Source organism: Rhinoderma darwinii, chromosome 7, assembly GCF_050947455.1.
Source record: "Rhinoderma darwinii isolate aRhiDar2 chromosome 7, aRhiDar2.hap1, whole genome shotgun sequence".
Lineage (NCBI taxonomy): Eukaryota > Metazoa > Chordata > Amphibia > Anura > Rhinodermatidae > Rhinoderma > Rhinoderma darwinii.
Window position 1 is genome coordinate 619,842 of NC_134693.1, and position 17,484 is coordinate 637,325.

Here is a 17,484-nt window from a genome sequence, read left to right on the forward strand (position 1 = left end):
AAAAAACTGCCTGTCACTTCTTCAGATGTAAATGGAGCCGTTTTCCATGGACTCCATGGAAAACCAGCTTCAATTACTTCCGTAGTGGACGCAGCAAAAGACGCCTGCACATGCCATTACGGCTGAAATTACGGTGCTGTTTTCTCCTGAAAACAGCACAGTAATTTCAGCCGTAACAGACGCTGCCGTGTGAACATACCCTCAGGGCTTAAAATGTCCGGGAAATAGCCCCAATACATATGTGTCCGCCCCAAAAAAAAGTGTGTGTATAGGAGACAGCATAGCATATCTATAGCACTACGACCCTATAAACTATGGATAGGATTAGATACAGTGGCTGAGCAGACAGTATCACACATGATAGGATTAGATACAGTGGCTCAGAAGGCAGTATCACACATGATAGGATTAGATACACAGCTCAGCAGACAGTATCACACATGATAGGATTAGATACAGTGGCCCAGCAGACAGTATCACACATGATAGGATTAGATACAGTGGCTCAGCAGACAGTACCACACATGATAGGATTAGATACAGTGGCTCAGCAGACAGTACCACACATGATAGGATTAGATACAGTGGCTCAGCAGACAGTATCACACATGAGAGGACTTCAATGACGGCGTTTTTTTTATTCTCAATAAAATGGTTAATGAGGGTTGTGTTTTTATTTCAATATAATATTTTTTCTATGTGCTTGTATCTTTTTAAACTTTATTATCACCGCCTTAGTAATGGCCGCTGGCTGATTGACAACCTCCATTACTAAGGCGAGGCTTAATGTTAGCCGGTGCAGAGGCAATCACTAACCCCCATTATTACCCCGGTACCCACCGCCACCAGGGGTACTGGGAAGAGCCGGGTACAAACCAGTACCCGACCAGCTGTAGTGACGGGCAGGCACCGGGGTGGCCGCAGGCTGGTAGTATTAGGCTGGGGAAGGCCAAAAACAGTGGCCCTTCCCACCCTTGTAATGCTGCCTGCTGCTGCTGTGTTGTATCTGGCTGGTTATGAAAATTGGGGGGGACCCGACATCGTTCTTTCCAATTATTTTTTAAATGACGTGGCGTCCCCCCCATTTTCATAACCAGCCAGATACAATAAAGCAGCAGCAGCCTAGCATCACCAGGGTAGGAAGGGCCACTGTATCTGGCCTTTCCCCTCCTGATAATACCAGCCTGCGGCCACCCCAGTGGCCGACCATCACTACAGATGGTCAGGTACTGGATCGTACCCGGCTCTTCCCAGCACCCCTGGTGGCGGTGGGTACCGGGGTAATAATGGGGGTTAGTGATCGCCTCTGCAACGGCTAACACTAAGCCATGCCTTAGCAATGGATGCTGTCAATCAGCCGGCGGCCATTACTAAGGCGGTAGTAATATAGTTTAAAAAAAAACACAAAGACATAGAAAAAATATTTTATTGAAATAAAAAAAAAAAACACAACCCTCATTAACCATTTTATTAATAAAAAAAAAAGCTGTCATCGAAGTAGTCCTGGAATCCGCCGTAGTCCAACGACCGAACCTGTAAGAAAACACACAAAAAATGATTAGTAACACATGTGTTAGGGTATGTGCACACACACTAATTACGTCCGGAATTGACGGACGTATTTCGGCCGCAAGTACCGGACCGAACACACTGCAGGGAGCCGGGCTCCTAGCATCATAGTTATGTACGACGCTAGGAGTCCCTGCCTCGCTGCCGGACAACTGTCCGGTACTGAAAACATGATTACAGTACAGGACAGTTGTCCCACAGCGAGGCAGGGACTCCTAGCGTCGTACATAAGTACGACGCTAGGAGCCCGGCTCCCTGCAGTGTGTTCGGTCCGGTACTTGCGGCCGAAATACATCCGTCACTTACGGACGTAATTAGTGTCTGTGCACATACCCTAAGGCTTAGATACAGGGCCCATGTGTGATACTGTCTGTGGGACCCTGTATCTAAGCCTACCACAAGGTAGGCTTAGATACAGGGTCCAGCAGACAGTAATCTTATACAGTATAAGATTACTGTGTGCTGGGGCCCTGTATCTAAACCTACAGTGTGGTAGGCTTAGATACAGGGCCCAGCAGACAGGATCACGCATGGGCCATGTATCTAAGCCTACCATGTGATTGGCTTAGATACAGGGCCCAGCAGACAGCATCACACAATCTGTGATCCTGTCTCATGGGCCCCCTAAGCCTGCTACATCGTAGGCTTAGGGGTTGTGCAGTCCCTAAACATTGATGGCCTATCCTCAGGATAGGTCATCAATAGCTGATGTGTCGCCCGGGACCCGCAAATCAGCTGTTTTGAAGGGGCCGCAGCACTCGTACGAGAGCTGCTTCCCCTTCATTTCACTACTCGCCCACACTGTGAATCGCCGAAACCGATTCACAGTGTGACCGGAATGAAGTGACAGGAATGAAGGGGAGCAGCTCTCGTACGAGTGCTGCGGCCCCTTCAAAACAGCTGATTGGCGGGTCCCAGGAGTCGGACCCCGCCAGTCAGGGCTATCTTACCTTCCTCTTCGGCCGCGGCGGGAGTTCTGTAGTCTCGATGCTGTGCGCGGCGGCATAGCGCTGTGACGTCATGCGCTGCGCCCAGCGCTTGACGTCAGGACCTCCGCTGCGATCCGGAACCAGGAAGGTAAGTAAAGTATGTTACTATAGTAACAGGGGCCCGCGGCCCGAGTTACTATAGTAACTTTTTATTGATGTGGTGCGGGGGGCCGTGGGCCCCCCTGGCTTCGGGGCCCGGTCGCAATTGCGACCGCTGCGACCCCTATAGCTACGCCAGTGGTCCACGGGCCTCTGTCTCAGTCCTCAGCATCGCGCAGCTGAGAACTGAGTCGGCCAGCAGAGGAACGGGCCCCCTTCCCACGCGGGGCCCTTGTGCAGCTGCACCGGCTGCACATGCGGTATGTCCGCCCCTGTGTTACACAGGACCCTCCTCTGATATCACCTGCACAGCACAAGTTACATGTTACACAGGACCCTCCTCTGATATCACCTGCACAGGACAAGTTACATGTTACACAGGACCCTTCTCTGATATCACCTGCACAGGACAAGTTACATGTTACACAGGACCCTTCTCTGATATCACCTGCACAGCACAAGTTACATGTTACACAGGACCCTTCTCTGATATCACCTGCACAGGACAAGTTACATGTTACACAGGACCCTCCTCTGATATCACCTGCACAGCACAAGTTACATGTTACACAGGACCCTCCTCTGATATCACCTGCACAGGACAAGTTACATGTTACACAGGACCCTTCTCTGATATCACCTGCACAGCACAAGTTACATGTTACACAGGACCCTCCTCTGATATCACCTGCACAGCACAAGTTACATGTTACACAGGACCCTTCTCTGATATCACCTGCACAGCACAAGTTACATGTTACACAGGACCCTCCTCTGATATCACCTGCACAGGACAAGTTACATGTTACACAGGACCCTCCTCTGATATCACCTGCACAGGACAAGTTACACAGGACCCTTCTCTGATATCACCTGCACAGCACAAGTTACATGTTACACAGGACCCTCCTCTGATATCACCTGCACAGCACAAGTTACATGTTACACAGGACCCTTCTCTGATATCACCTGCACAGCACAAGTTACATGTTACACAGGACCCTCCTCTGATATCACCTGCACAGGACAAGTTACATGTTACACAGGACCCTTCTCTGATATCACCTGCACAACACAAGTTACATGTTACACAGGACCCTTCTCTGATATCACCTGCACAGCACAAGTTACATGTTACACAGGACCCTCCTCTGATATCACCTGCACAGGACAAGTTACATGTTACACAGGACCCTTCTCTGATATCACCTGCACAGCACAAGTTACATGTTACACAGGACCCTCCTCTGATATCACCTGCACAGGACAAGTTACATGTTACACAGGACCCTCCTCTGATATCACCTGCACAGCACAAGTTACATGTTACACAGGACCCTCCTCTGATATCACCTGCACAGCACAAGTTACATGTTACACAGGACCCTTCTCTGATATCACCTGCACAGCACAAGTTACATGTTACACAGGACCCTCCTCTGATATCACCTGCACAGCACAAGTTACATGTTACACAGGACCCTTCTCTGATATCACCTGCACAGCACAAGTTACATGTTACACAGGACCCTTCTCTGATATCACCTGCACAGGACAAGTTACATGTTACACAGGACCCTCCTCTGATATCACCTGCAAAGCACAAGTTACATGTTACACAGGACCCTCCTCTGATATCACCTGCACAGCACAAGTTACATGTTACACAGGACCCTTCTCTGATATCACCTGCACAGCACAAGTTACATGTTACACAGGACCCTCCTCTGATATCACCTGCACAGCACAAGTTACATGTTACACAGGACCCTTCTCTGATATCACCTGCACAGCACAAGTTACATGTTACACAGGACCCTTCTCTGATATCACCTGCACAGCACAAGTTACATGTTACACAGGACCCTCCTCTGATATCACCTGCACAGCACAAGTTACATGTTACACAGGACCCTTCTCTGATATCACCTGCACAGCACAAGTTACATGTTACACAGGACCCTCCTCTGATATCACCTGCACAGCACAAGTTACATGTTACACAGGACCCTTCTCTGATATCACCTGCACAGCACAAGTTACATGTTACACAGGACCCTTCTCTGATATCACCTGCACAGGACAAGTTACATGTTACACAGGACCCTTCTCTGATATCACCTGCACAGGACAAGTTACATGTCACACAGGACCCTTCTCTGATATCACCTGCACAGCACAAGTTACATGTTACACAGGACCCTCCTCTGATATCACCTGCACAGCACAAGTTACATGTTACACAGGACCCTTCTCTGATATCACCTGCACAGGACAAGTTACATGTTACACAGGACCCTTCTCTGATATCACCTGCACAGCACAAGTTACATGTTACACAGGACCCTTCTCTGATATCACCTGCACAGCACAAGTTACATGTTACACAGGACCCTCCTCTGATATCACCTGCACAGCACAAGTTACATGTTACACAGGACCCTTCTCTGATATCACCTGCACAGCACAAGTTACATGTTACACAGGACCCTTCTCTGATATCACCTGCACAGCACAAGTTACATGTTACACAGGACCCTTCTCTGATATCACCTGCACAGCACAAGTTACATGTTACACAGGACCCTTCTCTGATATCACCTGCACAGGACAAGTTACATGTTACACAGGACCCTTCTCTGATATCACCTGCACAGCACAAGTTACATGTTACACAGGACCCTTCTCTGATATCACCTGCACAGCACAAGTTACATGTTACACAGGACCCTTCTCTGATATCACCTGCACAGCACAAGTTACATGTTACACAGGACCCTTCTCTGATATCACCTGCACAGCACAAGTTACATGTTACACGGGACCCTCCTCTGATATCACCTGCACAGCACAAGTTACATGTTACACAGGACCCTCCTCTGATATCACCTGCACAGGACAAGTTACATGTTACACAGGACCCTTCTCTGATATCACCTGCACAGCACAAGTTACATGTTACACAGGACCCTTCTCTGATATCACCTGCACAGCACAAGTTACATGTTACACAGGACCCTCCTCTGATATCACCTGCACAGCACAAGTTACATGTTACACAGGACCCTTCTCTGATATCACCTGCACAGCACAAGTTACATGTTACACAGGACCCTCCTCTGATATCACCTGCACAGCACAAGTTACATGTTACACAGGACCCTTCTCTGATATCACCTGCACAGCACAAGTTACATGTTACACAGGACCCTTCTCTGATATCACCTGCACAGCACAAGTTACATGTTACACAGGACCCTTCTCTGATATCACCTGCACAGCACAAGTTACATGTTACACAGGACCCTTCTCTGATATCACCTGCACAGCACAAGTTACATGTTACACAGGACCCTTCTCTGATATCACCTGCACAGGACAAGTTACATGTTACACAGGACCCTCCTCTGATATCACCTGCACAGCACAAGTTACATGTTACACAGGACCCTCCTCTGATATCACCTGCACAGCACAAGTTACATGTTACACAGGACCCTCCTCTGATATCACCTGCACAGCACAAGTTACATGTTACACAGGACCCTTCTCTGATATCACCTGCACAGCACAAGTTACATGTTACACAGGACCCTCCTCTGATATCACCTGCACAGCACAAGTTACATGTTACACAGGACCCTTCTCTGATATCACCTGCACAGGACAAGTTACATGTTACACAGGACCCTTCTCTGATATCACCTGCACAGCACAAGTTACATGTTACACAGGACCCTTCTCTGATATCACCTGCACAGCACAAGTTACATGTTACACAGGACCCTCCTCTGATATCACCTGCACAGGACAAGTTACATGTTACACAGGACCCTTCTCTGATATCACCTGCACAGGACAAGTTACATGTTACACAGGACCCTCCTCTGATATCACCTGCACAGCACAAATTACATGTTACACAGGACCCTTCTCTGATATCACCTGCACAGCAGAAGTTACATGTTACACAGGACCCTTCTCTGATATCACCTGCACAGCACAAGTTACATGTTACACAGGACCCTCCTCTGATATCACCTGCACAGGACAAGTTACATGTTACACAGGACCCTCCTCTGATATCACCTGCACAGGACAAGTTACATGTTACACAGGACCCTTCTCTGATATCACCTGCACAGCACAAGTTACATGTTACACAGGACCCTTCTCTGATATCACCTGCACAGCACAAGTTACATGTTACACAGGACCCTCCTCTGATATCACCTGCACAGCACAAGTTACATGTTACACAGGACCCTTCTCTGATATCACCTGCACAGGACAAGTTACATGTTACACAGGACCCTTCTCTGATATCACCTGCACAGGACAAGTTACATGTTACACAGGACCCTTCTCTGATATCACCTGCACAGCACAAGTTACATGTTACACAGGACCCTCCTCTGATATCACCTGCACAGCACAAGTTACATGTTACACAGGACCCTTCTCTGATATCACCTGCACAGGACAAGTTACATGTTACACAGGACCCTTCTCTGATATCACCTGCACAGGACAAGTTACATGTTACACAGGACCCTCCTCTGATATCACCTGCACAGCACAAGTTACATGTTACACAGGACCCTCCTCTGATATCACCTGCACAGGACAAGTTACATGTTACACAGGACCCTTCTCTGATATCACCTGCACAGCACAAGTTACATGTTACACAGGACCCTCCTCTGATATCACCTGCACAGCACAAGTTACATGTTACACAGGACCCTCCTCTGATATCACCTGCACAGCACAAGTTACATGTTACACAGGACCCTCCTCTGATATCACCTGCACAGCACAAGTTACATGTTACACAGGACCCTCCTCTGATATCACCTGCACAGCACAAGTTACATGTTACACAGGACCCTCCTCTGATATCACCTGCACAGGACAAGTTACATGTTACACAGGACACTCCTCTGATATCACCTGCACAGCACAAGTTACATGTTACACAGGACCCTCCTCTGATATCACCTGCACAGCACAAGTTACATGTTACACAGGACCCTTCTCTGATATCACCTGCACAGCACAAGTTACATGTTACACAGGACCCTCCTCTGATATCACCTGCACAGCACAAGTTACATGTTACACAGGACCCTCCTCTGATATCACCTGCACAGCACAAGTTACATGTTACACAGGACCCTCCTCTGATATCACCTGCACAGCACAAGTTACATGTTACACAGGACCCTTCTCTGATATCACCTGCACAGGACAAGTTACATGTTACACAGGACCCTTCTCTGATATCACCTGCACAGGACAAGTTACATGTTACACAGGACCCTCCTCTGATATCACCTGCACAGGACAAGTTACATGTTACACAGGACCCTCCTCTGATATCACCTGCACAGCACAAGTTACATGTTACACAGGACCCTTCTCTGATATCACCTGCACACCACAAGTTACATGTTACACAGGACCCTTCTCTGATATCACCTGCACAGGACAAGTTACATGTTACACAGGACCCTTCTCTGATATCACCTGCACAGCACAAGTTACATGTTACACAGGACCCTCCTCTGATATCACCTGCACAGCACAAGTTATATGTTACACAGGACCCTCCTCTGATATCACCTGCACAGCACAAGTTACATGTTACACAGGACCCTCCTCTGATATCACCTGCACAGCACAAGTTACATGTTACACAGGACCCTCCTCTGATATCACCTGCACAGCACAAGTTACATGTTACACAGGACCCTTCTCTGATATCACCTGCACAGCACAAGTTACATGTTACACAGGACCCTTCTCTGATATCACCTGCACAGCACAAGTTACATGTCACACAGGACCCTTCTCTGATATCACCTGCACAGCACAAGTTACATGTTACACAGGACCCTTCTCTGATATCACCTGCACAGGACAAGTTACATGTTACACAGGACCCTCCTCTGATATCACCTGCACAGCACAAGTTACATGTTACACAGGACCCTTCTCTGATATCACCTGCACAGGACAAGTTACATGTTACACAGGACCCTCCTCTGATATCACCTGTACAGGACATGTTACACAGGACCCTTCTCTGATATCACCTGCACAGCACAAGTTACATGTTACACAGGACCCTCCTCTGATATCACCTGCACAGCACAAGTTACATGTTACACAGGACCCTCCTCTGATATCACCTGCACAGCACAAGTTACATGTTACACAGGACCCTCCTCTGATATCACCTGCACAGGACAAGTTACATGTTACACAGGACCCTTCTCTGATATCACCTGCACAGGACAAGTTACATGTTACACAGGACCCTTCTCTGATATCACCTGCACAGCACAAGTTACATGTTACACAGGACCCTTCTCTGATATCACCTGCACAGCACAAGTTACATGTTACACAGGACCCTCCTCTGATATCACCTGCACAGCACAAGTTACATGTTACACAGGACCCTTCTCTGATATCACCTGCACAGGACAAGTTACATGTTACACAGGACCCTTCTCTGATATCACCTGCACAGCACAAGTTACATGTTACACAGGACCCTTCTCTGATATCACCGGCACAGGACAAGTTTCATGTTACACAGGACCCTTCTCTGATATCACCTGCAAAGGACAAGTTACATGTCACACAGGACCCTCCTCTGATATCACCTGCACAGCACAAGTTACATGTCACACAGGACCCTTCTCTGATATCACCTGCACAGCACAAGTTACATGTTACACAGGACCCTTCTCTGATATCACCTGCACAGCACAAGTTACATGTTACACAGGACCCTCCTCTGATATCACCTGCACAGCACAAGTTACATGTTACACAGGACCCTCCTTTGATATCACCTGCACAGGACAAGTTACATGTTACACAGGACCCTCCTCTGATATCACCTGCACAGCACAAGTTACATGTTACACAGGACCCTTCTCTGACATCACCTGCACAGCACAAGTTACATGTTACACAGGACCCTTCTCTGATATCACCTGCACAGGACAAGTTACATGTTACACAGGACCCTTCTCTGATATCACCTGCACAGCACAAGTTACATGTTACACAGGACCCTTCTCTGATATCACCTGCACAGCACAAGTTACATGTTACACAGGACCCTCCTCTGATATCACCTGCACAGGACAAGTTACATGTTACACAGGACCCTTCTCTGATATCACCTGCACAGCACAAGTTACATGTTACACAGGACCCTCCTCTGATATCACCTGCACAGCACAAGTTACATGTTACACAGGACCCTTCTCTGATATCACCTGCACAGCACAAGTTACATGTTACACAGGACCCTCCTCTGATATCACCTGCACAGGACAAGTTACATGTTACACAGGACCCTTCTCTGATATCACCTGCACAGCACAAGTTACATGTTACACAGGACCCTCCTTTGATATCACCTGCACAGCACAAGTTACATGTTACACAGGACCCTCCTCTGATATCACCTGCACAGCACAAGTTACATGTTACACAGGACCCTTCTCTGATATCACCTGCACAGCACAAGTTACATGTTACACAGGACCCTTCTCTGATATCACCTGCACAGCACAAGTTACATGTTACACAGGACCCTCCTCTGATATCACCTGCACAGCACAAGTTACATGTTACACAGGACCCTCCTCTGATATCACCTGCACAGGACAAGTTACATGTTACACAGGACCCTTCTCTGATATCACCTGCACAGCACAAGTTACATGTTACACAGGACCCTTCTCTGATATCACCTGCACAGCACAAGTTACATGTTACACAGGACCCTTCTCTGATATCACCTGCACAGCACAAGTTACACAGGACCCTTCTCTGATATCACCTGCACAGCACAAGTTACATGTTACACAGGACACTTCTCTGATATCACCTGCACAGCACAAGTTACATGTTACACAGGACCCTTCTCTGATATCACCTGCACAGCACAAGTTACACAGGACCCTTCTCTGATATCACCTGCACAGCACAAGTTACATGTTACACAGGACCCTTCTCTGATATCACCTGCACAGCACAAGTTACATGTTACACAGGACCCTCCTCTGATATCACCTGCACAGCACAAGTTACATGTTACACAGGACACTTCTCTGATATCACCTGCACAGCACAAGTTACATGTTACACCGGACCCTCCTCTGATATCACCTGCACAGCACAAGTTACATGTTACATAGGACCCTCCTCTGATATCACCTGCACAGCACAAGTTACATGTTACACAGGACCCTTCTCTGATATCACCTGCACAGCACAAGTTACATGTTACACAGGACCCTTCTCTGATATCACCTGCACAGCACAAGTTACATGTTACACAGGACCCTTCTCTGATATCACCTGCACAGGACAAGTTACATGTTACACAGGACCCTTCTCTGATATCACCTGCACAGGTCAAGTTACATGTTACACAGGACCCTTCTCTGATATCACCTGCACAGGACAAGTTACATGTTACACAGGACCCTTCTCTGATATCACCTGCACAGCACAAGTTACATGTTACACAGGACCCTTCTCTGATATCACCTGCACAGCACAAGTTACATGTTACACAGGACCCTCCTCTGATATCACCTGCACAGCACAAGTTACATGTTACACAGGACCCTCCTCTGATATCACATGCACAGGACAAGTTACATGTTACACAGGACCCTCCTCTGATATCACATGCACAGGACAAGTTACATGTTACACAGGACCCTCCTCTGATATCACCTGCACAGCACAAGTTACATGTTACACAGGACCCTCCTCTGATATCACCTGCACAGGACAAGTTACATGTTACACAGGACCCTTCTCTGATATCACCTGCACAGCACAAGTTACATGTTACACAGGACCCTTCTCTGATATCACCTGCACAGCACAAGTTACATGTTACACAGGACCCTTCTCTGATATCACCTGCACAGGACAAGTTACATGTTACACAGGACCCTTCTCTGATATCACCTGCACAGCACAAGTTACATGTTACACAGGACCCTTCTCTGATATTACCTGCACAGCACAAGTTACATGTTACACAGGACCCTTCTCTGATATCACCTGCACAGGACAAGTTACATGTTACACAGAACCCTTCTCTGATATCACCTGCACAGCACAAGTTACATGTTACACAGGACCCTCCTCTGATATCACCTGCACAGCACAAGTTACATAGGACCCTTCTCTGATATCACCTGCACAGCACAAGTTACATGTTACACAGGACCCTTCTCTGATATCACCTGCACAGGACAAGTTACATGTTACACAGGACCCTTCTCTGATATCACCTGCACAGCACAAGTTACATGTTACACAGGACCCTTCTCTGATATCACCTGCACAGGACAAGTTACATGTTACACAGGACCCTCCTCTGATATCACCTGCACAGCACAAGTTACATGTTACACAGGACCCTCCTCTGATATCACCTGCACAGCACAAGTTACATGTTACACAGGACCCTCCTCTGATATCACCTGCACAGGACAAGTTACATGTTACACAGGACCCTCCTCTGATATCACCTGCACAGGACAAGTTACATGTTACACAGGACCCTCCTCTGATATCACCTGCACAGCACAAGTTACATGTTACACAGGACCCTTCTCTGATATCACCCGCACAGCACAAGTTACATGTTACACAGGACCCTTCTCTGATATCACCTGCACAGGACAAGTTACATGTTACACAGGACCCTTCTCTGATATCACCTGCACAGCACAAGTTACATGTTACACAGGACCCTTCTCTGATATCACCGGCACAGCACAAGTTACATGTTACACAGGACCCTCCTCTGATATCACCTGCACAGCACAAGTTACATGTTACACAGGACCCTTCTCTGATATCACCTGCACAGCACAAGTTACATGTTACACAGGACCCTTCTCTGATATCACCTGCACAGCACAAGTTACATGTTACACAGGACCCTCCTCTGATATCACCTGCACAGCACAAGTTACATGTTACACAGGACCCTCCTCTGATATCACCTGCACAGCACAAGTTACATGTTACACAGGACCCTTCTCTGATATCACCTGCACAGCACAAGTTACATGTTACACAGGACCCTTCTCTGATATCACCTGCACAGCACAAGTTACATGTTACACAGGACCCTTCTCTGATATCACCTGCACAGGACAAGTTACATGTTACACAGGACCCTTCTCTGATATCACCTGCACAGCACAAGTTACATGTTACACAGGACCCTCCTCTGATATCACCTGCACAGCACAAGTTACATGTTACACAGGACCCTCCTCTGATATCACCTGCACAGCACAAGTTACATGTTACACAGGACCCTTCTCTGATATCACCTGCACAGCACAAGTTACATGTTACACAGGACCCTTCTCTGATATCACCTGCACAGGACAAGTTACATGTTACACAGGACCCTCCTCTGATATCACCTGCACAGCACAAGTTACATGTTACACAGGACCCTCCTCTGATATCACCTGCACAGCACAAGTTACATGTTACACAGGACCCTTCTCTGATATCACCTGCACAGCACAAGTTACATGTTACACAGGACTCTCCTCTGATATCACCTGCACAGCACAAGTTACATGTTACACAGGACCCTCCTCTGATATCACCTGCACAGCACAAGTTACATGTTACACAGGACCCTCCTCTGATATCACCTGCACAGCACAAGTTACATGTTACACAGGACCCTTCTCTGATATCACCCGCACAGGACAAGTTACATGTTACACAGGACCCTTCTCTGATATCACCTGCACAGCACAAGTTACATGTTACACAGGACCCTCCTCTGATATCACCTGCACAATTCTCGCATCCATTGAATTTGTGAGTATTTGGACATTTTCTGCTTGAATATCTTTGCAAGATGTCAGAATTGCCTCCCAGAGCTGCTCTTTTGATGTGAACGGCCTCCCACCCTCATAGATATTTTGCTTGAGGATGCTCCGAAGGTTCTCAATAGAGTTGAGGTCAGGGGAACATGGGGGCCACACCATGAGTTTCTCTCCTTTTATGCCCATAGCAGCCAATGACACAGAGGTATTCTTTGCAGCATGAGATGGTGCATTGTCATTCATAAAGATAATTTTGCTACGGAGGGCACGGTTCTTCTTTTTGTACCACGGAAGAAAGTGGTCAGTCATAAACTCTACGTACTTTGCAGAGGTCATTTTCACACTGTCAGGGACCCTAAAGGAGCCTACCAGCTCTCACCCTATGATTCCAGCCCAAAACATGACTCCGCCACCTCCTTACTGACGTCACAGCCTTGTTGGGACATGGTGGCCATTCACCAACCATCCACTACTCCATCCATCTGGACCATCCAGGGTTGCACGGCACTCATCAGTAAACAACACGGTTTGAAAATTAGTCTTCATGTATTTCTGAGCCCACTGCAACCGTTTCTGCTTGTGAGCATTGTTTAGGGGTGGCCGAATAATAGCTTTATGCACACTTGCAAACCTCTGGAGGATCCTACACCTTGAGGTTCGCGGGACTCCAGAGGCACCAGTGGCTTCAAATACCTGTTTGCTGCTTTGAAATTGCATTTTAGCAGCTGCTCTCCTAATCCTATTAATTTGTCTGGCAGAAACCTTCCTCCTTTTGCCTTTATCTGAACGAACCCGTCTGTGCTCTGAATCAGCCACAAATCTTTTCACAGTACGATGATCACGCCTAAGTTTTCTTGAAATATCCAATGTTTTCATGCCTTGTCCAAGGTATTGCACTATTTCACGCTTTTCGGCAGCAGAGAGATCCTTTTTCTTTCCCATATTGCTTGAAACCTGTGGCTGCTTAATAATGTGGAACGTCCTTCTTAAGTAGTTTTCCTTTGATTGGGCACACCTGGCAAACTAATTATCACAGGTGTCTGAGATTGATTACAATGATCCAAAGAGCCGTAAGGCACAAGACCATCCATGAGTTTCATTGAAAAACTAATAATTGAATGTTTATGACACTTAAATCCAATGTGCAGAATAATTTGGAACACGGTGTATATCATGGTCACTGCTACATGGGACACAATTTATGGATAATTCTGTGTGGTCGGGGCTGATCTTATTTCTGTACTGGTGCTACTATTGTGCCTACCTTACTACATGGACATTACCATGTGGAATACTTCCAAGGTGGCACCAATAATACAGGGATCATTGGCACCGGGAGCATTTGTTGGAGAGCATGCGTCTCTGCTTCCATGGCCAAGGCTCCTGAGTGACGGCCGGCTATAATTGTAGCTCCTAAAGGAGAGTTATCTGGTCACCCATGGGACCCAGGATCTGCCCCTAGAGTTACCAGCAGACAAGCAGGACAAATACTCCCATCAGGTATATGGGCCTTTCCCAGTGCCACCCCATCTCATGCATGCTGCCCTGATATTCACCTTTTTGAAGAGCTTGTCCCAGGGGTCGTTGCTGTAGCCCCTGTAATGCTTCAGTTCCTCCTCATCTTCTGCAGTGACCGAACCAACAGGGACAACTCCAGCCGGAAAATTTAGAAGACTGTAGAGCAAGGTGTAGGAGAGTGCAGCTGGGGGAGACATAAGTGGGACCTCATCAGATCTGCGGTACCATTCCTGGTTTTGTTATTTATCAAGCCTGGACCTCTCTGTCTCCACATCTCAGGGCAGGGGTGGACTCTCAGATCTTCTGGGATTGTGTCTGAGCCTCCACATTGCTCTGGTGCCGGTGTGTGGGGATGGAGGGGGTTCTCTGGTCACTTGTACATCTGCCCTTTAGGTTTTCCACACACGGCAGCTTCAGAGCTAACAGAGAACAAATCAATAAGTAAGAACCATCTACAGAGCAACCTTCCAGCGGTGGCAGCAGTGGTGTAGATATAGGGGTAGCAATTGCAACCCGGCCTCGAACCAGGGGGGTCCATGGCCCCTCGCAACACGTCTATCACAGTTACTGTAGTAAACTACATGGGACCTTGTAACATTGTACGGTCATTATATGTGCGGGAGCTCCTGACAACAGGGACCACATACTTACCGAGCAGTCTCCCCGCATAGCCAGTATTGAAGGCCGGACCCAACATGGGACAGAGAACCACGTCCAGACTCAACTTCCGCCATTCACTGATGAATTCTGTCCGGTAATCCTGGAGGAACATGGGGGCCACATCTGTTATATATGTAATGGGGGGAACATGGGGGCCACATCTGTTATATATGTAATGGGGGCCACGTCTGTTATATATGTAATGGGGGCCACATCTGTTATATATGTAATGGAGACCACGTCTGTTATATATGTAATGGGGGCCACATCTGTTATATATGTAATGGGGGCCACATCCGTTATATATGTAATGGGGCCACATCTGTTATATATTAATGGGGCCACATCTGTTATATATTAATGGGGGCCACATCTGTTATATATTAATGGGGGCCACATCTGTTATATATGTAATGGGGGCCACATCTGTTATATATGTAATGGGGGCCACATCTGTTATATATGTAATGGGGGCCACATCCGTTATATATGTAATGGGGCCACATCTGTTATATATTAATGGGGGCCACATCTGTTATATATTAATGGGGGCCACATCTGTTGTATATGTAATGGGGCCACATCTGTTATACATGTAATGGGGTGAAATTTTATATATTTGTAGGGGTTCTAGAGCAGGCAGCGGAGAGAAAATCCAGATTGACTTTTGTGCAGCGTGTCAGCGCCTCGTGTTCTGTCCCTATTATTTGGTCGCTCCCACTTCACATTATAGTGATTCAATAATGGGAATCAGGGAAGATGTTGCTAGTTACGCAGAGTCCGGTTATGTGTGTAGATTTACTAGGTGTGAACTTGCACCTTAAAAGGAGCTTAACAGAGAAATGCAGTTCGTGCGAGTCTTATTTACTGTTACATTCTGTACCTCCAGCTCTATGTGATGCGCCCAATGATCCTTCACAGACCTAGACGGGAAAGAGTGGTACAAACACATTAATAATACACAATAGTTGTAGGAGGACAATGATGGGTGTGAGGATGAGTATGAGGGTGGGTGTAGGAGGACAACGATGGGTGTGAGGATGAGTATGAGGATGGGTGTAGGAGGACAACGATGGGTGTGAGGATGAGTATGAGGATGGGTGTAGGAGGACAACGATGGGTGTGAGGATGAGTATGAGGATGGGTGTAGGAGGACAGAGATGGGTGTAGGAGGACAACGATGGGTGTAGGAGGACAACGATGAGTGTAGGAGGACAACGATGGGTGTGAAGATGAGCAAGAGGAAGGGTGAAGGAGGACAACAATGAGTGTGAGAATGAGTATGAGGATGCGTGTAGGAGGACTACGATGGGTGTGAGGATGAGTATGAGGATGGTTGTAGGAGGACAACGATGGGTGTGAGGATGAGCAAGAGGAAGGGTGAAGGAGGACAACAATGAGTGTGAGAATGAGTATGAGGATGCATGTAGGAGGACTACGATGGGTGTGAGGATGAGTATGAGGATGGGTGTAGGAGGACAACGATGGGTATGAGGATGGGTGTAGGAGGACAACGATGGGTGTGAGGATGAGCATGAGGATGGTTGTAGGTGGACAACGATGGGTGTGAGGATGAGCATGAGGATGGGTGTAGGAGGACAACGATGGGTGTGAGGATGAGCATGAGGATGGGTGTTGGAGGACAACGATGGGTGTGAGTATGAGTATGAGGATGGGTGTAGGAGGACAATGATGGATGTGAGAATGAGTATGAGGATGGGTGTTGGAGGACAACG

The 17,484-nt window shown here is 47.5% G+C and overlaps 1 protein-coding gene across 1 annotated transcript in view; it reads right to left on the minus strand.

Annotated features, from left to right (window-relative positions):
* The window catches only part of LOC142656999 (vitamin D3 hydroxylase-associated protein-like), a 142,213-nt gene that overhangs the window by 13,695 nt on the left and 111,034 nt on the right, over positions 1–17,484 (minus strand). The window contains exons 12-14 of the mRNA XM_075832050.1: positions 16,632–16,671; positions 15,740–15,848; positions 15,127–15,272 (exon numbers count right to left, since the gene is read on the minus strand). Coding sequence (XP_075688165.1) covers positions 15,127–15,272; positions 15,740–15,848; positions 16,632–16,671 — 295 coding nt within the window. The remainder of the gene's footprint in view (positions 1–15,126; positions 15,273–15,739; positions 15,849–16,631; positions 16,672–17,484) is intronic.